We start from the raw sequence: 25,524 nt of genomic DNA on the forward strand, positions 1-25,524 counted from the left end.
CAGCTCAGATTTAACTACAGGAAATAAAACACATCGAATCATCTTAGAGGGAAATTTAGACTGATATAAACACCAGAGTGACATTTAGTTTTCAGAAATAAAACAACTTTTCTATCATTATGTTCAGTATGGGCTCTTGGGGGCCCCCTGGTGGCCTCGGGGCCCTCAGCAGCTGCTCAGTCTGCTGGGCTGGTCCTGTATATGTGTGTGTGTGTATATATGTGTGTGTTTGTTTATCAGTTGTGTAATTATGTGGCATTTTATTTCTAAAGTTGACACAATTTAATCTGATTTAAAAATGATTGAATTTGCTCAAACTCAAAATATGAAGCTGCTGAAGACACAGAGCATTTTATATGAATCATGATTCTGTTTGTTCATCACCAACAAACTGTTTATAAAGAACAAAGACTTTACTCTGGATGTTTTATTGATAAATCTCTGAAGTCACAATTGTACAGAGCCCCACAGACGAATGAAAGAAGAATATTTACAAAATAAAACAACATATTGTCTTGAGGGAACATAATCATTTCTGTACATATATTTCCACGAGTGCATGAGATATTTAACTTAAAATATAAAAACAATATGTGGTTCTTTCATGATAATCGATGATATCGTGTGGGAACATGATATTATCTTGTGGTTTAAAAATGTCCTATACCGGGCTCCGTACATTTGCTTTTCAAACAGTGAAGTTATTTAACACCACACATTATATATTATGTAATTTAACTGTCCACATCTGAAAATCAGACTAAATATAAAACCTCAGAGACGGTTTGGATTAAAAACAAAGAGCCTTTAAAAACACGTCTCTGTTCTGGGACGAGGTAGACACATTAATTATATATGTGTTGTGGTTTTTTTGTTTTTTTCAAATATAACATGTTTATTTAAATATTTACACACATAATTTAGAAAAATATTTTAAAATAAATATTTCAAAAAGCCATAAATAATTAAAGCAACGTGAATTCTCATTTTACACATCCAGATTTGTGTTTTGAACAGTGAGAATGTAACAGAATCTAAAGGTCACAGTCCAGAGTGTGACAGAACCGACGTGCGACGGGTCAAACTGGACAGAACGTGCGACTAGAACATCGTTTTAATACGGCGTCTGTGTCTTCAGATGTAAACGCACAGGTCTCCAGCTCGATGTGACGCAGACAAACGGATTTAAAGTCGTCACGTGGAAGTGTCAGGGCTGAGAACGACACGAGCAGAAGAGGAACGGAACCTCAGATATAAACACACACTTCTGTACGTCCATCGATGTGACGCAGGAACACGGGGAGTGATGGAACGTAACTAAGTAAAAGGAGTAAAGTACTACAAATACACTTACAAATACACTTACAAATACACTTACAAATACACTTACAAATACACTTACAAATACACTTACAAATACACTTACAAATACATACACATTTTTAGGTGAGTCCATTTTTAAACAGATACTTTTACTTAAGTAGATTTTTTCATGTGATACTTTTACTTGAGTTTTTTTTTTTTTTTGCTCCAGTATCTGTACTTTTACTTAAAGTATCACATGAAAAAATCTACTTCAGTAAAAGTACAGATAGTACAGAAGTAAAAGTATCACATAAAAAACTTTACTTTTACTCAAGTATTTTTTGCTCCAGTATTTGTAATTTTACCGAAGTAGATTTTTTCATGTGATATTTTTACTTGAGTATTTTATTGCTCACATATTTGTACTGTTACTTAAAGTATCACATGAAAAAATCTACTACTCTACAGTAAAAGTACAGATATTGGAGGAAAAATACTCAAGTAAAAGTATCAGATGAAAAAATCTACTTTACTTTTCCTTGATTATTTTTTGCTCCAGTGTTTGTACTTTTACTTAAATAGATTTTTTATGTGATACTTTTACTTGAGGATTTTTTTGCACCAGTATTTGTACTTTTACTTAAATAGATTTTTTACTACTTTACTTTTACTTGAGTATTGTTTTGCTCATTATAAGTAACAGACTCGAGTACTTCCTCCAGCCCTGACCCTGTGTGACGAGGCTGACCTTTCTCTGACCTTTCTCTGACCTTTCTCTGACCTTTCTCCGACCTTTCTCTGACCTTTCTCTGACCTTTCTCTGACCTTTGTGATTTGTGAAATGGACGACAAATAAAACGTGTACAGCTCAGAGGAGGAGGAGTATTTGAAGAGTAACTTTTTAGACAGAAAACCCCAAATCAGGCTTTAGTTTGGACATTAAAGTGTTGACATGTCACTTTTCAGACAGACCCTCGTCCACGTCCCTCTGTCTTTCTGAGTCTTCCGTTCGCTCTCTGCTCCGGTCGAGGGGTCAGAGTTCATTTTCTCACAACATCAGAGTCATTGTTGTTCACGTGACGCCGCGTTCTCCTCGTGAAGCGTCTTTAGTCTCTCTTCTTCTGGTCTTTGCTGCTGCTGCTTCTTTCTCGGCTGAAGCAGAAGGCGCTCGGGTGGTTTTTGAAGCGAATGTAGTTCTGAGTGAAGTCTGGATGTTTGTCGATAAAGTCACACAGCTCATCTGAAAAAAAAAAAAAGAAAAGCGGAGTTAGAAAAAAAAAAAAAAACTGGGCTTGACCAACTACAAGACCTAATTAATTATGTATTTATTTTGTATTTTATTATTATTATTATTATTATTATTATTATTATTATTATTATTATTATTATCATTATTATTATCATTATTATTATCATTATTATTATTATTATCATTATTATTATTATTATCATTATTATTATCATTATCATTATTATTATCATTATTATTATTATTATTATTATTATTATTATAGTAGTAGTGTATTTTTAAATGTATTTATGCATTTTTTCCTCCCATTTACGTCTCTATATCTTCTCTTCTCAATTACGAATTACTAACACTATCACTTTCCTCTGCTGTCCCCAACCAACCCCCCCCCCAAAATCACGCAAATCACATCTTGTTACGTCATTTTTCTGTTTTGTTACGTCATGTTACACCTTGTTACGTCTTGTTGTGTCTTGTTATGACCGGTCACTATGTTTGTGTGTCTTGCATTAAATAAATAAATACATAAATAAATAATCTGTGGTGTTAGTCTTGAGGTCTGATCCTCAAGGTCTGATCCTTGAGGTCTGATCCTTGAGGTCTGATCCTGGAGGCCTCACCGTACGTGATCTTCCCCGTCTCTTCCTGCAGCGACAGGAACAGTCCACTCAGATCCACTTTCTCAACTCCGAGCATTATTTCCAAGATGGCCGCCAGGTCTTCCTCCGTCACACTTCCATCGTCTTCATCCTGGTACATCTAAAAAACAAACACCAATTATATAGTGATTTAAAGATCCAATATGTGACTTTTCAGGTGGAGGGTCTGTCACCGGTTCTCAGTCTTATGTTTTTGCCTGGGATGTTCCACAGTATGGCATTAAACCTATTTACATTGTATTTGTTCAATTAAATGTGTTTTTATTGCTCCAAAATTCCTTGAAAAACCTGCATTCTTAGAGTGAGGGGAGGCGCTTCACCACAGATCTGACCTGTAACTTGACCCAATGGTGTCACCTGCTTGTCTCCATGGAGTTAGATGCCTTTAAAACCATACTGTGGAACTTTTTAGTCAAAGTAACGTACATCTTATTTACGTCAGACGTGTTCTGCAAAATGGACTTTTCCTCCGTGTTCTAGTCGTTTCTTCTCGTTGAGCCTCTGGAGTTTTATTTGGACTGATTCATGTTTGAGTTTAATCTTTAATCCACTATTTTTAAGACGCCATTTTGTGACACGCCCCCTGTGACGTCCGCACTTCCTTCTCCAGTTTTATTTTCTTAATCTTTGATACTCGTAGGATTCGGCAGCGTCGCGTCGTCATTTTGATACAAATGAAAAAAAAAGTGCTGCTCTAGTGCGACGTGCATCTGTCCATAGGGGGCGCTACAGCTACACGCCTCTTTACTGTGATGACGTTTACGGCGACGTCAGCTCCTATTGGACACCGCAGTTTTCTAACGCGGACGTCAGCGGATTTATTTCTTTTATTAAGTCGTTTTAGATGAATATTGTGATTTAAAATGTGTAAATTATAACAGAATGATCCACAGAGATGAGAACCATAGAGACACAATCAAAGTACGTTACCTTAAATGCCAGTTTGAGAGTCTCCTTCGTTTTTTTGGGCTGATACACAGTCGACAAAGCGATAACATAACGTCTATAATCGATGAGTCCATCTTCTGTCTGTGGAAATACAAAACTAAAATGACATAATCGTGTAAAATCGTTGGTGTCTTTCGTCGGTTCTGCGCTTGTACCTGATCGAACACGCCGTGCACCTGCCGTAGTTTGTCACTCACAGATAAACCCAGACGCTGAGCGAAGTCCTCCACGGTTAACCCCTCTCCACGGAGCCGGCGCGCCTCCTCGGCCTGACGTCCCAGGACAGCGGGGTTAGTGGAACCTTTTAATCTGCAAATAGGACACAACGGAAGAATCGGCAAAGGGAGGAGTCTGGGCGCGTCTCGATTCGCAAACGTCGCAGTGTCGCTCGAAGGACCCGGCCAATGAAGGCTGCGTTTACGTTACGTCGCCTAGAAACCGTGACGTCTGCGGACTAACGAGCTAAATGTGTAAAACGGACACGGGAATAATTACATATTTACTTTTAATTCTTTATTATTTAATTAAAGAAGAGTCAAGGCGTCGTCGTTGCAGCCGTTTATTTCTGTTTAGATTGAATAAAGTAAAGAATTCATGTTTCTCTTTGAATATCAATAGACAAATATAAAGTTATAGGTGATTTTTTTCCCCCAATTGCAGCTTTTATCGCAGAACTTTAAGAAAATAGACCTTGTTTCTCCCGCAGAAGAAGTGACGCGCGGTGAACGGACGCACGCTTCGTTCTCGACCCTTTTTTTATCACGATAAATGATATTATTGTTTATTGTCGCATCCCTAAACCAGAGCACCCCTTTCCCTTCGCTTAGCAACGCTGTCAATCAAACCTGTTGCTAACGGGAGCGACCTCGGGGAAAGAAGGACCTGATTTGTCTGTTATTAATGTTCATATCTTGATTTACAGACACAATAGTGAAATAAAAACCCCAGGATCATGTAGAGGGTTAATACGAACATTTAAGACCAGAATGAGTCTGAAGCAGCAGAGACAGAGAGAGGACACAGTTTTTTCAAAAAGCAAAAAATATAATAGCAAATCCCCCAAAAGTCAAAATAACAAATAAAAATATAATAAAAAATGACAAAAAAAAACCCTCAAAATATAAAAAAAACAACTAAAAAAAGAAAAGAAACTTAAAAAAAGAAACTCAACATAACAAAAAATATATAATAGAAATAACTAAAAAAAACAACAACAAAAAAACCTCAAAATATAAAAAAAAAACAAAAAAAAGAAAAGAAACTAAAAAAAGAAACTCAACATAACAAAAAATATATAATAGAAATAATAAAAAAACACCTCAAAATAAAAAAACACTAAAAAAAGAAAGAAAATAAACTAAAAAAAGAAACTCAACATAACAAAAAATATATAATAGAAATAACTAAAAAAAAAACATACCTCAAAATATTAAAAAACTCCAACTAAAAAAAAGAAAGAAAAGAAACTAAAAAAGAAACTCAACATAACAAAAAATATATAATAGAAATAATAAAAAAACACCTCAAAATAAAAAAACACTAAAAAAAGAAAGAAAATAAACTAAAAAAAGAAACTCAACATAACAAAAAATATATAATAGAAATAATATTTTTAAAAAAACAACCTCAAAATATCAAAAAACCCCAACTAAAAAAAACAAACAAAAAATAAAAATAACAAAAAAAAAAAATTAAGAAAAGATATATACAGTCTATGCTCAGTGGTATAAATTTGTTTCAATATTATCGTTTATCGTCTATATTTACTCTCACACTTCAAAACGTGTTATTGTAACGTACGTTCAACTTGGTTTCACTGTATTTATATTTAACCAGTCAAATGTCATGTGTTTGTGTGCGATCCTGAAGTGTCGTGTGTGCGCTCGGACGTCCTGTCAGTTTGAGGATGTTTGAAGAACCACCCAAAACACAAATGTAACATCAGCTGACATTTCACTCATGAGACAAACTGAAAATGCCCAAAATGTTGCAATCGGGCAGGACAAAGTGCTCTGTTGTCCTGGGTCGCTGGGTCTTAGAGGCCCAGAATTGAACCCTCTTCCTATTTGCTGATATTAGAGGGGGGCCCATGTGACACTTTTTGCCCCGGGCCTCCAAATGTCTGTGAACGGGCCTGTCCCTGCTCATTATATCGTCCTCTACAACCACAGAGACAGAAAAGAAAACATTTTGGAGCAGTTCAGTAGAGAAAAAAGGGAAGGAAAATACAAGGGAAAGTGGTGTTTTCATGTTGTCCACCAGGTGTCAGTGTTGGTGGATGCTGCTTCACTCTGGCACCAAAGGGACTCTCTAAATACTTGGCATTTCATCCGGGGGCGGGGCTTAGCGTCGCATGTCACTCCAAACTAAATAACCGCTGCGTGTTGTATTTATCCTGGAGAGAGTTTAATTTATAATCAGCAAATGTGAATACAGCAAATATAAGGTTCAGACATAATCCTAAAAAATAACCACGGTCCCGACCCTGAAGACCCTGGTCCAGACCCTGAAGACCCTGGTCCTGACTCTAAAGGCCCTGGTCCAGACCCTGGTCCTGACCCTGAAGACCCTGGTCCAGACCCTGGTCCAGACCCTGGTCCAGACCCTGGTCCAGACCCTGGTCCTGACCCTGGTCCTGACCCTGGTTCTGACCCTGAAGACCCCGATTCTGACCCTGAAGACCCTGTTCCTGACCATGAAGACCCTGGTCCTGACCCTGGTCCAGTACCTGGTCCTGACCCTGGTCCAGACCCTGGTACAGACCCTGGTCCAGACCTTGGTCCAGACCCTGGTCCAGACCCTGGTCCTGACCCTGGTCCAGACCTTGATTCTGAAGAAAATATACTGTCAAAAATCAACATTTATTTACAAAATGACAAACAAAAAATGTCCATTGTTTGACGTCACTGTTGGGAGGAAATGGAGCCTCAGATGCATCAACAGAAAGTAAAAGAAAAACTGAATGTGTTTTTGTCATAATTTTAATTAAATTCAAAATTCAGCTTTGTCTTGTCAAAAAATCTGTTTGTTTTTCTTTTAGAGTTGGCGACAGCAGCTCAGGAGAAGAGAAAAACACTTTAAAGGCTCATTTGACACTATTTTCTGATCTATATTATAATGTCGTTTCCTCGTCACAAACAGACCTGGAGTTGTGTTTTTGTTTCATTCTCACATGTTTAACACACAAACCTGCACATTTAGGCTGAGTTCTTCTCTCAAACTGAAAAAAAACACTCTGTTCCACCTTGTGATGTCATCATGTGGCGATACAGGAAGTGCTCCACTGTGTTTTTAAACTCCACACACCTTCATTTCTAGAATCATTTGGATCATTTCAGGTCCTGGAATTGCCGATCTACCACTGAACTAAAGGTAAAAAAAAGTCGGCGTTAGCTTGAAAACTACCACTTGATGACATCACAAGGTGGAACAGAGCGTTTTGAGCTTTGTAGATGTTACAGACTAATAATAAAGTGCGACTCAAACATGTGTGAATGAAACAAAACACAACTCCAGGTCTGTTTTTGATGCGTTTATAACATTAGAACATGATTTAAATCTCACACGAGTCCATTTTGTGTCACATAGAACCTTTAAAAGTGGTTTCCATGGTTACAGGAATGCTAAGTCGGACGAAATGCCGAGGTTTTAGGTACTCCCCTTGGTCTACAGTTACTCACGCGAGGCACTCACCCCAGGCGGACCACCATCTGGTTGAACTCGAGCAGAGAGCTGAAGTTAAAGATCCTGAGCGGCCCCTCGGACACCGTGATGTCACAGTCGTCGAACGCCAGGTCTATGAGAGGCAGCTCCAGCGCTCTGTGGAACGTTCGGCAGTTAGCGGTAACCACGGTGACGCGACGCACACGTTAGCAAAACAAAGCCACAAAAAAAAAATACAAAGTGCGATCAATCCGAGCGTTTATGTTTCTGTTTAGGAGTTTGATTTGAACGAAAAGATGAGAGCGACTTACGGAAAAACTGTTGGCTGATGCTAATGCTAATGCTAATGCTAAATAGCTTGTGATTGTAATGAATGAGACAGACTTGTTTAACAGCACAACTCAGCTCGTCTGTTGTAGTTTTAGGGTCAGATTGTGTTAAAACAAAGTTCAGATTAAAGTCTAATAAAGCCGCAGACAGAGCAGTGCCTACAGTTAGCGTCACACTCCCGGGGAATGGTGATGACGCTATCAATAGAGACGTAATTCAATAAAAGAAATCAAATAGAATCTCACTTTGCCATCAGTTTTCGGACGTTTTCGGCAAACAGAGCGGGGTTTTTCTTTTCTTCTTCTGATGGGTTGTACACAGGTAAATACTGCGAGAAAAAAAAACATAATTTCAACTCAAAATATTAAGAACTACAGTTTTTTTGTGTATTTTTAATTATCACTTGGTTTGGTTGGACAGTAGTTATGGTAAATATGTGCGGTAGTTTTACTTTTACATCAATTAAGTGTCAGTTTGTTTGGGGAAAATCGATCATAATAAAAGGACAAAGTACAGATTCAGTTCAAACGTGTGGATGAAACGTGGATCATGTTTGTGTCAAAACAAATGTAAACTCTCAGACTATGATTTTTATTCAGTTATGTAGACCTGGTTTAGTCCTGGTTTAGTTCTGGTTTAGTTCTGGTTTAGTTCTGGTTTAGTTCTGGTTTAGTTCTGGTTTAGTTCTGGTTTAGTCCTGGTTTAGTCCTGGTTTAGTCCTGGTTTAGTCCTGGTTCAGTCCTGGTTCAGTCCTGGTTCAGTCCTGGTTTAGTCCTGGTTTAGTCCTGGTTCAGTCCTGGTTCAGTCCTGGTTTAGTCCTGGTTTAGTCCTGGTTCAGTCCTGGTTTAGTTCTGGTTTAATTCTGGTTTATTCCTGGTTTAGTTCTGGTTTAGTTCTGGTTTAATTCTGGTTTAGTTCTGGTTTATTCCTGGTTTATTCCTGGTTTAGCTCTGGTTTAGTTCTGGTTTAGTTCTGGTTTATTCCTGGTTTATTCCTGGTTTAGCTCTGGTTTAGTTCTGGTTTAGTTCTGGTTTAGTTCTGGTTTATTCCTGGTTTAGTTCTGGTTTAGTTCTGGTTTAGTTCTGGTTTAGTTCTGGTTTATTCCTGGTTTATTCCTGGTTTAGCTCTGGTTTAGTTCTGGTTTAGTTCTGGTTTAGTTCTGGTTTATTCCTGGTTTATTCCTGGTTTATTCCTGGTTTAGCTCTGGTTTAGTTCTGGTTTAGTTCTGGTTTATTCCTGGTTTAGTTCTGGTTTAGTTCTGGTTTAGTTCTGGTTTAGTCCTGGTTTAGCTCTGGTTCAGTTCTGGTTTAGTCCTGGTTTAGTCCTGGTTTAGTTCTGGTTTAGTCCTGGTTTAGTCCTGGTTTAGTTCTGGTTTAGTCTACACAGAATCTTACCTCAATCTCTAAAGAATTATGAAACTGGCAGAGGGTGAGCCACAGGATTTTCAGCCTGTGAAAGAGACACATGTGTGAGACCAGTGTGAAAGAGACACATGTGTAAGACCAGTGTGAAAGAGACACATGTGTAAGACCAGTGTGAAAGAGACACATGTGTAAGACCAGTGTGAAAGAGACACATGTGTAAGACCAGTGTGAAAGAGACACATGTGTAAGACCAGTGTGAAAGAGACACATGTGTGAGACCAGTGTGAAAGAGACACATGTGTGAGACCAGTGTGAAAGAGACACATGTGTAAGACCAGTGTGAAAGAGACACATGTGTGAGACCAGTGTGAAAGAGACACATGTGTGAGACCAGTGTGAAAGAGACACATGTGTGAGACCAGTGTGAAAGAGACACATGTGTGAGACCAGTGTGAAAGAGACACATGTGTAAGACCAGTGTGAAAGAGACACATGTGTGAGACCAGTGTGAAAGAGACACATGTGTGAGACCAGTGTGAAAGAGACACATGTGTGAGACCAGTGTGACAGAGACAGTAGAGTTAGGCCTGGGACAATTATCATGACCAAAATAATTACGATTAACAATAACATCACGATAATGATTCAAGTTTTTATGAATAATTGTGACTTTAACAGAAAATACTATAGATGAGCAGGGCCCGGGGCAATAAGCCTCACGTGGGCCCCTGTAATACAGATTAATAGAAAGAGGGCCCAATTGTGGGGCCCCTAAGACCCTGGGGCCCCGGACAACAGCCCCCTTTGTCCCCCTGTTGACTTCCCTGTGGATAAGTCATTTTTGTCCCACGAACGATTATTGTCAAGCTTTTTTATCCCGATAAGTGATATTATTGTTGGGTTTGTTGACGATGCCATCGTTGCCTAGAATGTTCCACAGTAAGGCATTAAATAAATCTAGCTCACATGCGTTTTTATTGCTGGAAAACGCCTTGAAAACATATGTCTTTACTCTTTAACCCATCTCATCTCCACAGATCTGACCTGTAACGTAGCCTGTTGGTGTCACCTGCTTGTTTCCATGGAGATAGATACGTTTAAAAGGTCTATTTATAATTTTTTATCTGTTCTAATGTCATTTCCTCATCACAAACAGACCTGGACCTTGTGTTTTGTTTCATTTACACATGTTTAACACACACACCCCCTGCAGAAAACGCTCTGTTCCACCTTGTGATGTCATCATGTGGTGACACAGGAAGTGCTCCGCTGTGTTTTTAAACCCCACACACCTTCATTTCTAGAATCATTTGGATCATTTCAGCTCCTGGAATTGCCAATCTAGTATTGAACTAAAGGCAAAAGGAGCTGTTAACTTGAAAACTACCACTTCATGACATCACAAGGTGGAACAGAGCATTTTGTGTGTACCTGTGAATGAAACAAAACACAACTCGAGGTCTGTTTTTGAGGAGGAACAGCATTATAACATGGCTTAAACCTCTCAAGAGTCCATTTTGTTTAAAACAGGACCTTTAATGTAATACCATAGAACATTCCAGGTGAAGCAGGTGGTGTACCCCCTTCCATTAAAGTTCCATACTGCACCTTTAGGTCTAACTGTGAGGCAAACACATGTAGAAATAAAACATAGTGTTGAAGATGTGCAGGACAGGACACTCACCCTCCAGGACCTTGCCATGCCCAGGTAACAGTATCCTGCAGAGAAGGTGGAGCGAGACGTGAGGACAGTACACCACAAGTGTCTCAGAATGAAGTCAGACCAGAATCTGAGCCGCGGGTTATGTCACAACTACTGTACGAGCGGAGTGTGGACACTGTGTACGTGTACGCAAAGACGGTAAAGAAACAAATGTGACGTACGTGTTGGAGGTATGTACTGTCTGTCAAAGAACCCAGATGTTTAGGTGATTTGACACAACCTCAGCTGTCGATGGAGACGTGAGGTTTTGGGATCGATTGTGGTTCATTTGTTTTGTCGCAGTTGAGTTGGAGGAAGTTTGATGCAGAAATGCAGGTGATAAGGGTGGAGTTACTGACATAGCGGACAGGTAGACTTGGACGTCGTCTGCAAAACAGTCGAACTGAAGACCGTGGCAGCGTTTAATGTGACCAAGAGGCAGGATGTAGATATGAAAAGCAAGGGGCCGAGAACTGAACCTTGGGGGACTCCTTGAGACGGTCGAGCAGTTGGGGACTTTAGTTGACTGACTTAAGACAATTTTAGTAATTTTCCTCATCACAAACCGACCTGGAGTTATGTTTTGTTTCATTCACACACGTTTAACGCACCAACCCTGCAGATTTAGGCTCTCAAACACTCTCAAAAACACTCTGTTCCACCTTGTGATGTCACAGGAAGTGCTCCACTGTGTTTTTAAACTCCACACACCTTCATTTCTAGAATCATTTGGATCATTTCTGCCCTGGAATTGCTCATCTTTACTGAACTAAAGGTAAAAAAAAAAGGTAGGTGTTAGCTTGTAAACTACCACTTGATGACATCACAAGGTGGAACAGAGCGTTTTGAGGTTTGTAGATGTTACAGACTAATAATAAAGTGTGACTCAAACATGTGTGAATGAAACAAAACACAACTCCAGGTCTGTTTTTGATGCGCTAACAACATTATAACATGACTAAAAGCTACAAGAGTCAGTTTTGTGAAAATATATGACCTTTAACCTCTTTTCACAGCCCAATCTGAACAGTGACCTAAACCAAACTCTGAGGACCAGGCTCTTGAGGTAAAATTGTGTAATAGACGTGATGTATAATTAATGAGAGCGGCAGAGGAGGTGCTGAATGGGACATGTGACACCTGTAGGTCTGCGTGAGCGAGAGAGGCTGACAGATGAGGGATGGAATATCACCCCAACTAAACATGAAGTCACTCAACACAAGGGGGCAGCGCAGAGGGACAAAGACACCTGATGTGTTTTCGGGTGAGGATCTGTGTCATGTGTGGTCACCGCTAATGGCTCTGATCAACGCAATGGATTCAAATGAGACCGAAGAAAGATGTACCAGCGGGTTTGGGTATCTCAGGACGACCGGCTGAACAGGAAGTCCAGGGATAAAAGAACCTGGAACACAATGGAGAGCTGTTGTTATTAAAGAGACATGAGCTCAAACGAGGCACTGAAGGCTCAAAGATTAAAACTGTAGGCTGTGCAACGAAAGGTTTTCACATTTCCAACACATTTTGTCCACATTGTTGAGCCGTCTAAATATCAGTTTGGACATTTGACATTTTGGTTGACTAAAGATCATAGACTGTATATATAAACGGACATTGCTAACCTGCTAGCTCCATCGACTCTGGCTCCAATTCACTTTCTATTGAAAAACTGTGAGACTCGTCATTTTGTTCTTAAATGTTCGTATTAACCCTCTACATGATCCTGGGGTTTTTATTTCACTATTGTGTCTGTAAATCAAGATATGAACATTAATAACAGACAAATCAGGTCCTTCTTTCCCGATGTCGCTCCTGTTAGCGTTAGCAACAGGTTTGATTGACAGCACTGCTAAGCGCCTGTTCCTTGCTAAACCAGTGGTGCGAGCGGGAAGGGGGCATTACCTTCAACAGCCTCGCTCTGGATTGGCTCTTTGGTTGCTATGATACTCGCGGTCAGAATTCCAAATATAAAACTCAGCTCCAGATTCGCCGCTACAGCTGCTCTAGCCTCAATGAGCTTCATTTGCTATTGATGCTATTGTCCCGTACCAGCCAAACAGAGCACTCCGCTCTCAGAATGCAGGACTATTAGTGGTTCCTAGAGTGTCCAAAAGTACAGTGGGAGGGAGAGCATTCAGTTACCAAGCTCCTGTGCTATGGAATCAACTCCCTGCTGATGTTAAACAGGCCCCCACAGTCTCTGTATTTAAGACTAGGCTTAAAACCTTCCTCTTCGGTATAGACCAGGTTACATAGTGAGGGAGTTAGGGACATTAAAACCCGGGATAAGATAGGCTGCAGTAGGAGTAACTAGCTGGGGGAAGTATGGCAACCTGAGCACTATCCTCTGCTTTGTCCTATTTTTCTCATCAGCAATGCTATTCACATGTTGTCCCCTGTCCCACTCCCCCTGTAGAGTGTAACTCTTTCAGATGCCCCGATGACAGCTGGACCCTCTTCTCCTCCCCGCTTGGCCCTCCTCCTCGCCCGGCTCTCATCCTCCTCTCCTGGGTCTCCTCCTCCTCGTCTGGTCTTCCTCCTCCTCGCCTGGCCGATTTTTCTTGTTTTGTCTGATCTTTCCTGTTGTTTTGTTTTTGTGTGTATATCACGGTGGCTGAGCGGTTCATGTCTCAAAGCAGAGGGTTTGGTTGGATCCCCGGGTCGCCCAGGCCTTTCTGTGTGGAGTTTTTCATGTTTCTCCCCGTGTCTGGATGGGTTTCCTCCGGTTTCCCCATCAACCAAAACATGAACACCCTTCGAGACAACTGTTGTGATTTTGGGTGTTATAAAAATAAAATGAATTGAACTGAATTCATTTGGATCTGAACTCTGTGGGTGACGTCACACTCACTCAATAAAAACTAAATAAACTCCCTCAAAACTATTCCGTTTCTCAATGCACTGACCATAAATCTGACCTGAAGAAGAGGCAACTAAAGCCACACATTAGAGAAGTACTAGCAGGGCCGGTGCAGCTTATAAGCAGAATGAGCAGCTGCTGAGGGGCCCACAGCCACCAGGGGGCCCCCAACAGCCCTTACATTTGTACTGAAAATAATATAATATGTAAAGTTATGCTAGAAACAGTGATCCCTCTATAAAGACATTTACATTTTTTTTTTTTTATATATAGAGTAGCAAAATGTCTGCTGACGTACTTTTGAACGGCTGTTTTACAAGTTAGATTCAAACATTTCAGTGTTTTGGTCATATAAATACAAACACAAGTGGACAAAGTGATGAGAGCAGAGTCAGAATGTCGTCAAATGTGAATCACCAATAGCTGAGCCCAGGTACATCCACCGCCCAGGGGCCCAAAGACACATTCTGCTTAGGGCCCCCTTAAAAGCTAGCGCCGGCCCTGATACAGATACAACTTGTTTCTTTTATTAAGCCGTTTTAGATGAATAATGCCAGTGAAAATGTGCAAATTATAACATCACGAAGCCCTCGTTTTCACATGATGAGCCCAAATAATTCACTTCCAGAGCAAACGTCCCCTCGGTGCATCAGAGCGACCGTCAGGCCTCACTGAAAACGACAGAACTACAAAGTGGAAGAAAGAGGATCAGACAGACTCATCCGAACAATGGACTCCACTCACACAGCTCTGACGGGGCAGAGACGGGGACGCTCCGCTGCAAACACCACTTCCCTTTACAAACACAACACTTTTAAACTGGTCTGAACTCTGGTTTGTTTAACAGGAAATACTGGTTTAAATGAGGTGATATTTGTGAAGCGGAACTGAGATGAACACGGAGCTGAAATGTAAACGTTTAATGAGGCCGGGAAAAAAAAACCAAGGAGGCAGTTTTAGCGAATAAATTACTACCCAAAAGTCTCTATTTTCTGAAGGATATAAAAGCAGATTCAGTTTTATTTTGGAAAGTCTCCTTATTTAGACTGAATGAGGGAGTTTGTATAGTGCATATAAAAAGGACAGAGTCTAAAACCAAATGTTTATATATCTATTTAAGTCCTCTATAAAACCAAACACAACACCGTCCTTGTGACTTCCTCATCCTCTTCCTCACTTCTTCACTCACACTCATCATCAGGTGGAGGATCTGACACTCACCGGCTTTGAACAAAATGAGTCCGATTCTGTTTGTGCAGGTGCCCTCTGGGAAAATCATCAGCTGCAATGAACAAACGCAACAACTGGGTTAGAAATCAAGAATTAGAAAGTGTTTGATACGTTCGATCTCCAGAGACGCCATTGTCCTAATTTCATTAACGAGCGAGGGGCATTTTTCAGTCTTGATTAGTCTTTTTAAAAATATCTTATTGTGGAAATGTTCTCCCCTTTGTTTAATCTGTTACCTGTTCTGTGTGTGTTACCTGTTCTGTGTGTTACCTGTTCCGTGTGTGTTACCTGTTCTGTTGTGTTCTGTGTTACCTGTTCTGCGTGTGTTACGTGTTCTGTGTGTTACCTGTTCCGTGTGTGTTACGTGTTCTGTTGTGTTCTGCGTGTGTTACATGTTCTTTGTGTGTTACCTGTTCTGTGTGTGTTACCTGGGGCCAGGGTTCTCCAGATGTGACTCTGCGTTTTATTTCCTCCACGGTTCTTTTCCTGGAGTCCTGGTCTCCACGCAGCACATACACCGGCCGAACGTACTCGATTATACCTGAGACAGAAACGACAAACAGAGACGTTTACCCACAATGCAACAGTCTGGACACATCTGCAGCCTGCCCTGGTTTAGTCCTGGTGTAGTCCTGGTGTAGTCCTGGTTTAGTCCCGGTTTAGTCCCGGTTTAGTCCCGGTTTAGCCCTGGTTTAGCCCTGGTTCAGTCCTGGTTCAGTCCTGGTTTAGTCCTGGTTCAGTCCTGGTGTAGTCCTGGTTCAGTCCCGGTGTAGTCCCGGTGTAGTCCCGGTTTAGTCCTGGTTCTTACTTCTCCACAGAGGAACTTCTTTGCCCGACTCCTTGGTGACAAACGTGCACAGAGTCTCTGAAACGGGGATGGCGTCGAAATAAGCCGAGTGCGGCGCCATAACGAGGATGGGAGCGTCGGACGGATCTGCCCTTTGACCTTTGACCTTCACCCAATGGAACCCACAGAAAAACCACATGGCCCTCATCGACTTCCGAACGCCAAAGTCAAAAAATCTGATGGAAGAGGATATAGTTTTAGAGCTTTTGATTAACACCGAGACCATGGAACAGCGCCCCCTGTCTGTCAGATCCTCTCAGTGTTTAACAGTTTAAGACTGAAACCTCCTCCCTGGTATTTAACACTCGACAGTATCAGACGGGTCTTGTCCTTTTCTTATGTATCATGTTATCTGTGTTTTTATTTTTCTCCCTCTCTCTGTATCTCTCGCTCACTCTCTCCTCTCTTTCTCTCTCTCCTCTTTGTATCTCTCTGTTTCTCTCTTCTCTTTCTCTCTTTTGCACTCTTCTCTCTCCCTCTTGCTGTTTTCTTTTTCTTTTCCAGTGCATCTTGTATCTGTTTTTTTCTTTTGTTTTGTTTTTTTACATTTATGTGAATCTCTTGGGTTGAGCTGAAGTTGTTTTAAATGTGTTATAGAAATAAACGTGGATTTGTACTAAACCAGACAATAATCCAGATAATAAACCAGATAATAATCCACATAATAATCCAGATAATAATCCAGATAATAATCCAGATAATAAACCAGACAATAATCCAGACAATAATCCAGACAATAATCCAGACAATAAACCAGACAATAATCCAGATAATAATCCAGATAATAATCCAGATAATAATCCAGACAATAAACCAGACAATAATCCACATAATAATCCACATAATAATACAGATAATAAACCAGACAATAATCCAGATAATAATCCCGCGTCTCACCTCGTCCTCCAGGTCTTTGGCCCGAGAACAGATTTGGATCGTCCCAAAGCGCCGACGTAACAGAACGCCCAGGCCAACACCATGAAGGCGACGGCGAGGACCAAGCGCACGGGGAACACGGTGACGGACATGAGGCCGAACTGAAACAGGAGGAGAAGAAGTGACACGTTTACGACATGAGATTATGACACGAACAAGAGACGGAGAAGTGGAAGTCGGAGTAAATAAAAGCAGCGAGTTTAAGAACTTCCATCAAAACAGAGAAACTCCAGAACTTCAGACGAGTCAAAGCATCGAAATGATTCACAGGAGCCAGTGCAGAGATATTCAAGAACATAAACTACGAGATAAACTACGAAAATAAAGGATAAACTATGAAACTACACGATAAACTACGAAAATAAAGGATAAACTACGAAAATACAAGATAAATCACAAAAATACAAGATAAACTACGAAAATACAAGATAAACTACGAGAAATGTACTGTAGTATGAAAAATAACACAGACTTTTCCATCAGTGCAAATCAGCTTTAAAGAACAGTCTGGTCAGGCCTGTAGTAGATAACACAGACTCTAAAGTACATAAAGTACATAAATACATGCACCAAGTACATGTAGTCTGAATATTCATTTAGAGTAACTATTCCTGTACAGTTACTCTTTTCATTTGGTGATATTCAGAGAACAGTACAGTTATACAGTTTTCCTGCAGGTAAACGACAGTGCGGTCATTATGGTTCACCTGTGTCACCTGTGTCACCTGTGGCCCCTCCCCCTCCGTCACCTGTGTCACCTGGGGCCCCTCCCCCTCCGTCACCTGTGTCCCCTGTGGCCCCTCCCCCTCCGTCACCTGTGTCCCCTGTGGCCCCTCCCCCTCCGTCACCTGTGTCACCTGGGGCCCCTCCCCCTCCGTCACCTGTGTCCCCTGTGGCCCCTCCCCCTCCGTCACCTGTGTCCCCTGTGGCCCCTCCCCCTCCGTCTCCGTGTCTGTGGACGAGCCCAGGTGGCTCAGCAGCTGCTCATCAATAAATCAGCAGTAATAAGGTTTTCCCTGAACGAGCTCATCAGCCTCCAAGAATCATCTGGAGGATATTTTCACAGAGGGAGGGACGAGGAAGTAAGAAAATACAAGATAAACTACGAAAACACAAGATAAACTACGAAAACACAAGATAAACTAAGAAAATACAAGATAAACTAAGAAAACACAAGATAAACTACGAAAACACAAGATAAACTAAGAAAATACAAGATAAACTACGGAAATACAAGATAAACTACGAAAATACAAGATAAACTAAGAAAACACAAGATAAACTACGGAAATACAAGATAAACTACAAAAATACAAGATAAACTACAAAAATACAAGAAAAACGACAAAAATAAAGGATAAACTACGAAAACACAAGATAAACTACGAAAACACAAGATAAACTACGAAAACACAAGATAAACTACGGAACTACAAGAAAAACGACAAAAATAAAGGATAAACTACGAAAACACAAGATAAACTACGAAAACACAAGATAAACTACGGAAATAAAGGATAAACTACAAAAATACAAGATAAACTACAAAAATAAAAGATAAACTACGAAAATACAAGATAAACTACGGTTCAGTTTGTTTCTTTTCTCTTGTCGTCCCAGAGAAATCTTTAAAATCTAAATAAAATCATGAGCCGATTATCAAACATTTTGATCGACTGAGATTCCATCGATTAATCGACTAAACGAGACCCAAAGTCGATAAAATCAGAAACACTAAAGCTCCAGTTTGTTCCTTTCTGCTGTCGTCCAATAGAAATACTTAAAAAATACACAAAAATATATAAACTCTAAATTTAAACAACGTGCAACTCGAGGCGACACGTCAAAAAGTTTAAAAATAAATGCCATACTGTGGACTTTTATACGCAGCCATAGAAACAACATCCCCATGGAAACAATTACAAGTCAAGTGAGAGTCAGGTTTGTGGAGATGCGAGCTCACTCACAGCAGAGACATGTGTTTTTCTGTGTTTTTCAGCGCAATAAACACAAACAATAAAAAACAAACAAAAAACAAAAACTATATATAAACTAAACATCAACTGAGACTCCACTGACCGATTAATCGAACAAACGACTGATCTAAAAAACGACTACAGGCCCAAACAGCTCTAGTCCACACAGTACTTTTTGTGTCACTGTTGTATTTGGGTCTTTTTAAAGCTGCTGCGTCTCAGGATTCGTACGATTCTAGGACTCGGATCATCTGCTTCACCTCCAAATATGATTAAAATATTAATTAGAAGTGAATATTTATGGAACATGTGAACACGGTCGATTCCAAACGTTTCATCCTGACGACGTGTTTGTTTATGATGTAACGAGGACACGCCCCCTACAGCGAGACTCGGGTCTGAACAGCGCCGTGTCCCGGAGAGAAGATAATAACACGAGGTTCATTATATTTAAAGAGTCCGACTGTGAGACCGGAACGACTCAAACAACAGGATAAACATGGAATAACTCGCCTACGTTCTAAACAATAACCCACAATGGACGAATACAAAAATAAATACAAATAAAAAAATAAATAAATATAAAAATAAATATAAAAATAAATACAAACAAATACAAAAATAAATATAAAATAAATATAAAAATAAATACAAACAAATACAAAAATAAATACAAAATAAAACAAATAAATACAAAAATAAATATAAAAATAAATACAAAAATAAATACAAAATAAAACAAATAAACACAAAACTAAATATAAAAATAAATACAAAAATAAATACAAAATAAAACAAATAAATACAAAAATAAATACAAAATAAATATAAAAATAAATACAAAATAAAACAAATAAATACAAAAATAAATACAAAATAAAACAAATAAATACAAAAATAAATACAAAATAAAACTAATAAATACAAAAATAAACAAAATAAAACAAATAAATACAAAAATAAATATAAAAATTAAATACAAAAATTTATATAAAAATAAATATAAAATAAATACAAAATAAAACAAATAAATACAAAAATAAATACAAAATAAAACAATTAAATACAAAAATAAATACAAAATAAAACAAATAAATACAAAATAAATATAAAAATAAATACAAAAATAAATATAAAAATAAATACAAAAATAAAACAAATAAACACAAAAATAAATACAGATAAATAAATAATAAATACAACGATAAATACAAAAATGAAATGAAATATCAAACAGGATAAACATGAAATAACTCTCCCACGTTCTAAAAAATAACCCACAATAGACGAAATCTGTGAAGTATCAGCTTTATTTTTTACATTATTCTCTATGTTTTTGTCTGTAAAACCCCTCACCACACACTTTATACTCTTTTCTCACACAGGCGTTAACATTTTCTCACATTTCTCTCTCGTTTAAACTCTCTCAAAGTTCAAACCTTCGTAGGCGTCTTTGTCGGTGCAGAACGTTTCATCGACATTGTGGGTTTTGTCGGGGAGAAAACAAATCGCAAACGTACAGCACTTCAGAGTCACACTGCGATCCAACACTAAAAAAATCAGCAAAACCACAAAAGGTGAACCGCGATATAATGAGGGACAACTGTAAATGGCTTTATTATGGGTTAGCAGTAAAAATCCTGTTGCAAACGTCCAAAAAATAACTTCTATGGACTTTATTTTTCCTTATTATAGTTAAATTACGCAGAGCAGTAAAACGTACAGTCAGTATTTATGTTATTATTCATTTAAAATCATGTAATTATGGGGGAAAATGACCAAAATCTGCTCTAAACTCTCGATATCGTCCATAAAAACCCACATCACTTGTCTCTGTCTCAGACGCACACACAGACTCGTAGTTGCAGTAATAGTGTTCGTCTGTCATTCGTGGTTCTCTTATTACAAAAGCGGTTTGACGGCTCTTTTTTGTCGCTGCAGGACGTGTCCACGCTGCTAATGTGAAGTGTGTTTATACAAAAACAACAAAAACAACAAAAACAACTCACTGCGGCTTCACGTATTATTATGAGTTATTATGTTTGAAATACGTTCAAATGGAAGACACAGGACTCCTTTTCAAGCATAAATAAGGAGAAAAATATGTGGAATAAATAAATATAAAATAAATAAAATGAAATACAAAAATGAATACAAAAATAAATACAAATAAATACAAAAATAAATATTAAAATAAATATTAAAATAAATCTTAAATACAAAAATAAAAATAAATATAAAAATAAATATAAAAAATAAATAAAAAAAATAAATACAATAAATAAATAAATAAAAATAAATACAAAAATAAAAATAAATATAAAAACAAATACAAAAAATAAATACAAAAAATAAAAATAAATACAAAATAAAACAAATATATACAAATAAATACAAAATAAATACAAAAAAATAAAAATAAATACAAAATAAAACAAATATATACAAATAAATACAAAATATATAAAAAATAAAACAAATAAATACAAAAATAAAAAAATAAAAATAAAATAATAATAATAAATAAATAAATACAACGATAAATACAAAAATGAAATGAAATATCTGACAGAGGAACAAGATTTTACCTTTACCTTTTCTTTGTTTCAGTGAGTATTTTTCTAAATTTTCAATCATATTAGGCCTTTATGACATTTGAGTTGAGATTTGAACTTACATAACACATTATAAACACTAGCACTAGAACTAGAACTACTTTTGTGTCTATTTTTATATATTTTGCTGTTAGGCCTGTCACGATAACACTTTTTGAAGTTGAAAATATCACTGAAGTAAATATACACGATAAACGATAATATTGAAACTGATTTACGCCACTGACACAAAAAAAGAGCAGATTTGAATCACAAACACTGTTATAAATCTACAATATTGTTAAAAATCTGTCAGACAAGTTATTAATACAAACTTTTACAGGTTAAAACTTATGTTATAGACAAAAAATAACCGAAAATGTCCTAGTGGTGCAAAGAAAAAGTAACACAATAAAAATACTGACCCCGAAAAAGACGGTTCCAACTTCAAATATGGACATTTCAATCAGAGACGGGACAATAAACATTAATATTGTTTATCGTGATAAAACGGGTGGAGCGTAATCGTTCATGGGGCGTTTTATATAAATAAGAATCGCCAACAAACATCATCGCCATTACATCACCACAACGCGCAGAAAAAATAGTTTTTCCCAGACGATTTCTTCAGAATCAGTGAATAAAAGTCAAAATGAACATAACTAAACTCTTTCGTTCATTTTATCTGCTCAATAATAAAACATTAGCTCATCGTAAGACCCCGCCCCTTTAACCCGCCCCCTGCTCTGATCATTGTTTTATTTCTGTTTCTTGTCCTTTGCACCAGGTTTATCTTTTTCTTGTCTGTTTCTTTGTCTCCTGTTATATTTTGTACTGTACTTTTTTTCATAAATAAAATAAAAAAAATAAAAAAATAAACCTCTATAGATCCTCTCAGTGTTTAAAAGACTGAAAACCCACCTCTCCTCCCTGGTATTTAACAGTAACTAGACAGAATATTACGTTTGTTGTTTTATTGTTCGTTTCCTATGTATCGTGTTATCGGTTTATTTGTTTTTTTGTTGACTTTCACTCTATTTCTCCCTCTCCCTCTTCCTCTCTCTCCTCCTCTCTCTTCTTTATACAGTCTGTGGAGTCTTCTGGTTCTTCGGGGGGTTAAAGGTCACATTGATCCTCAGTTAAATACGTCTGTGTGTTACGTTTGCACTTTGTTTGAAACTTAACCCGCCCTGGGTCAGTTTGTTCTGCACCTGTGTCTGTTTTGTTGTATTAAAATAAATCTATTGTGTATCTGACTCTGCAAACATCAGTCCTCAAAAACCTCAAGAACGTCTGCGCAGAGAAGAGCGACCCGTGTGCAAATCCTCACAAATGACACAAATGGAAATAAATTATAGACCAAAACTGACCAAACGTGTTTAACAGACGTCGCCCCGAGCAACGACGAACGCCCCGAGTGAAACCTCCGGAACGACACGGATCTGAAACGACGTCATCAGGATTAACACGATAAAAAAACGACTAATCAGTGTTTGTCTAAACCAGAGATGGAACCAAAGTACAAGGAGTAAAATAATGCACTTAAGTAGAGTTTTAGGTATCTGTAGTTTACTTAAGTACATTTACAGTGTGTACTTTTTACTTTTACTTGAGTACATTTGAGAGCAGTATTTGTACATTTTTGAACAGGACTGAAAAGTAAAAAGTACTTTTCATCTGATTTATGGGGTTATTTTTTATCATGTTTGACTAAGGTTTTCGAGTTCAAACTTTGAGCAAAACTAAAATAAAAACAAACTTCATGAGAAAAATTACGCTTTGTTTTGTTTCTGTGACTAAAATATGTTTATTTTTTAATCGATATCTCACATTGACACTACAAATGTGAAATACTTTTACTTTTTACTCTTAAAGTACATTTTTTAAACGGGTAATTAAATACTTTTAATTAAATAGATGTTTTTCATGTAATACTTTTACTCGAGTATCTTTTTACCTCCTGTGTCTGTACTTTTACTCGAGTATCTTTTTACCTCTGTGTCTGTACTTTTACTCGAGTATCTTTTTACCTCTGTGTCTGTACTTTTACTCGAGTATCTTTTTACCTCTGTGTCTGTACTTTTACTCGAGTATCTTTTTACCTCTGTGTCTGTACTTTTACTCGAGTATCTTTTTACCTCTGTCTGTACTTTTACTCGAGTATCTTTTTACCTCTGTGTCTGTACTTTTACTCGAGTATCTTTTTACCTCTGTGTCTGTACTTTTACTCGAGTATCTTTTTACCTCTGTGTCTGTACTTTTACTCGAGTATCTTTTTACCTCTGTGTCTGTACTTTTACTCGAGTATCTTTTTACCTGTCTGTACTTTTACTCGAGTATCTTTTTACCTCCTGTGTCTGTACTTTTACTCGAGTATCTTTTTACCTCTGTCTGTACTTTTACTCGAGTAACTTTTTACCTCTGTGTCTGTACTTTTACTCGAGTAACTTTTTACCTCTGTGTCTGTACTTTTACTCGAGTAACTTTTTACCTCTGTGTCTGTACTTTTACTCGAGTAACTTTTTACCTCTGTGTCTGTACTTTTACTCGAGTAACTTTTTACCTCTGTCTGTACTTTTACTCGAGTATCTTTTTACCTCTGTCTGTACTTTTACTCGAGTATCTTTTAACCTCTGTGTCTGTACTTTTACTCGAGTATCTTTTTACCTCTGTCTGTACTTTTACTCGAGTATCTTTTTACCTCTGTCTGTACTTTTACTCGAGTATCTTTTAACCTCTGTGTCTGTACTTTTACTCGAGTATCTTTTTACCTCTGTCTGTACTTTTATCGAGTTCAAGTTTCTGCTTTGAAGAAACAAAAATAAAAACACAAAATTCATTTTTTTAAAAGTATACATCGGTTCATATTGTTACTGTGGCCAAAATATGTCTCATTTTTGAATAACAACACTTTTACTTTTTACTCTTACTTGTACTTTTACTTAATTAGATGTTTACCTGTTACTCGAGTAAACTTTTATCTCTGTACTTTTACTTAAGTAACAAAATGCAGTACTTGATCCACATCTGCATGATCCTGAATAAACATGAATCCAGGTCGATCAAAAGCAAATTCAATGATCTAGTGTTGATATTTGCCCAGTAACCAGAGGATTTCTCTGTAGAGTCTCAGTGTAAAAGTGCAGTGCTCTGGCTCCAAATCCAATGCAAATAGTTCACAAATGTGTTTAATCAAAGTCTCAGTCAAATAACAAACTGGAAAAACCCCGTAACATGAATAGAGTTTATAAAAGTGCAGCTCTGCGTCGATTTAACGTGAAGTCGATTTATAAAAAGAACTGGGCCAACGAACGACACAAATGTTTGGCCTAAAAACGTGTTTCAGTCTGATTAACCAAACCCCCTCGTCCCCCTCAGTCTCACCTGGATCTTCTGCGCCGCGCTCAGCTTCACCTCATGGACAAACGGGTTCAGGGGGATTCTGGAGGGACGGCCGCCCGAGGACTTCATGATGGAAGATCAGAAAAATGAAAAAAAGAAAAACAAGTCCTGGAGTGAGGCTGTTCTGCAGATTGACCGAGCAGAGTCAGTTCATCCTCTGAGTGTGTGAAGTGGACACGGCGTCTCTGGTCTCACCACGAGGAGGAGGGACAGAGGAGGAGGGACAGAGGAGGAGGGACAGAGGAGAGGGGGAGGGACAGAGGAGGAGGGACAGAGGAGGAGGGACAGAGGAGAGGGGGAGGGACAGAGGAGGAGGGACAGAGGAGAGGAGGAGGGACAGAGGAGAGGGGGAGGGACAGAGGAGAGGGGGAGGGACAGAGGAGAGGGGGAGGGACAGAGGAGGAGGGACAGAGGAGAGGAGGAGGGACAGAGGAGAGGAGGAGGAGGAGGGACAGAAGA

General features: G+C 38.4%; 1 protein-coding gene across 2 annotated transcripts; it reads right to left on the bottom strand.

The window, feature by feature from the left end:
* Nucleotides 1–409: 409 nt before the first annotated feature.
* On the bottom strand, nucleotides 410–25,232 carry lpcat1 (lysophosphatidylcholine acyltransferase 1). 2 transcript variants are annotated; one of them, XR_008648876.1, is made up of 15 exons: nucleotides 25,048–25,232; nucleotides 17,055–17,194; nucleotides 16,119–16,333; nucleotides 15,739–15,851; nucleotides 15,302–15,362; nucleotides 12,567–12,625; nucleotides 11,203–11,237; nucleotides 9,549–9,603; nucleotides 8,400–8,482; nucleotides 7,855–7,980; nucleotides 4,317–4,470; nucleotides 4,144–4,242; nucleotides 3,175–3,313; nucleotides 1,399–2,545; nucleotides 410–1,338 (listed from the first exon to the last, which is right to left on the bottom strand). XR_008648876.1 is itself a non-coding variant. In XM_033975571.2 (14 exons), the coding sequence occupies exons 1-14, from the start codon at nucleotides 25,132–25,134 to the stop codon at nucleotides 2,412–2,414; spliced, it is 1,500 nt and encodes a 499-aa protein (XP_033831462.1). In that variant the 5' UTR covers nucleotides 25,135–25,226; the 3' UTR covers nucleotides 410–2,411. The 2 variants fall into 2 exon arrangements, 1 of the variants encoding a protein (XP_033831462.1); XM_033975571.2 differs by having other exon boundaries at nucleotides 410–2,545; nucleotides 25,048–25,226.
* Between the last annotated feature and the right edge of the window lie 292 nt (nucleotides 25,233–25,524).

This window comes from Periophthalmus magnuspinnatus, chromosome 11 (genome assembly GCF_009829125.3).
Source record: "Periophthalmus magnuspinnatus isolate fPerMag1 chromosome 11, fPerMag1.2.pri, whole genome shotgun sequence".
NCBI classification, from domain to species: domain Eukaryota; kingdom Metazoa; phylum Chordata; class Actinopteri; order Gobiiformes; family Gobiidae; genus Periophthalmus; species Periophthalmus magnuspinnatus.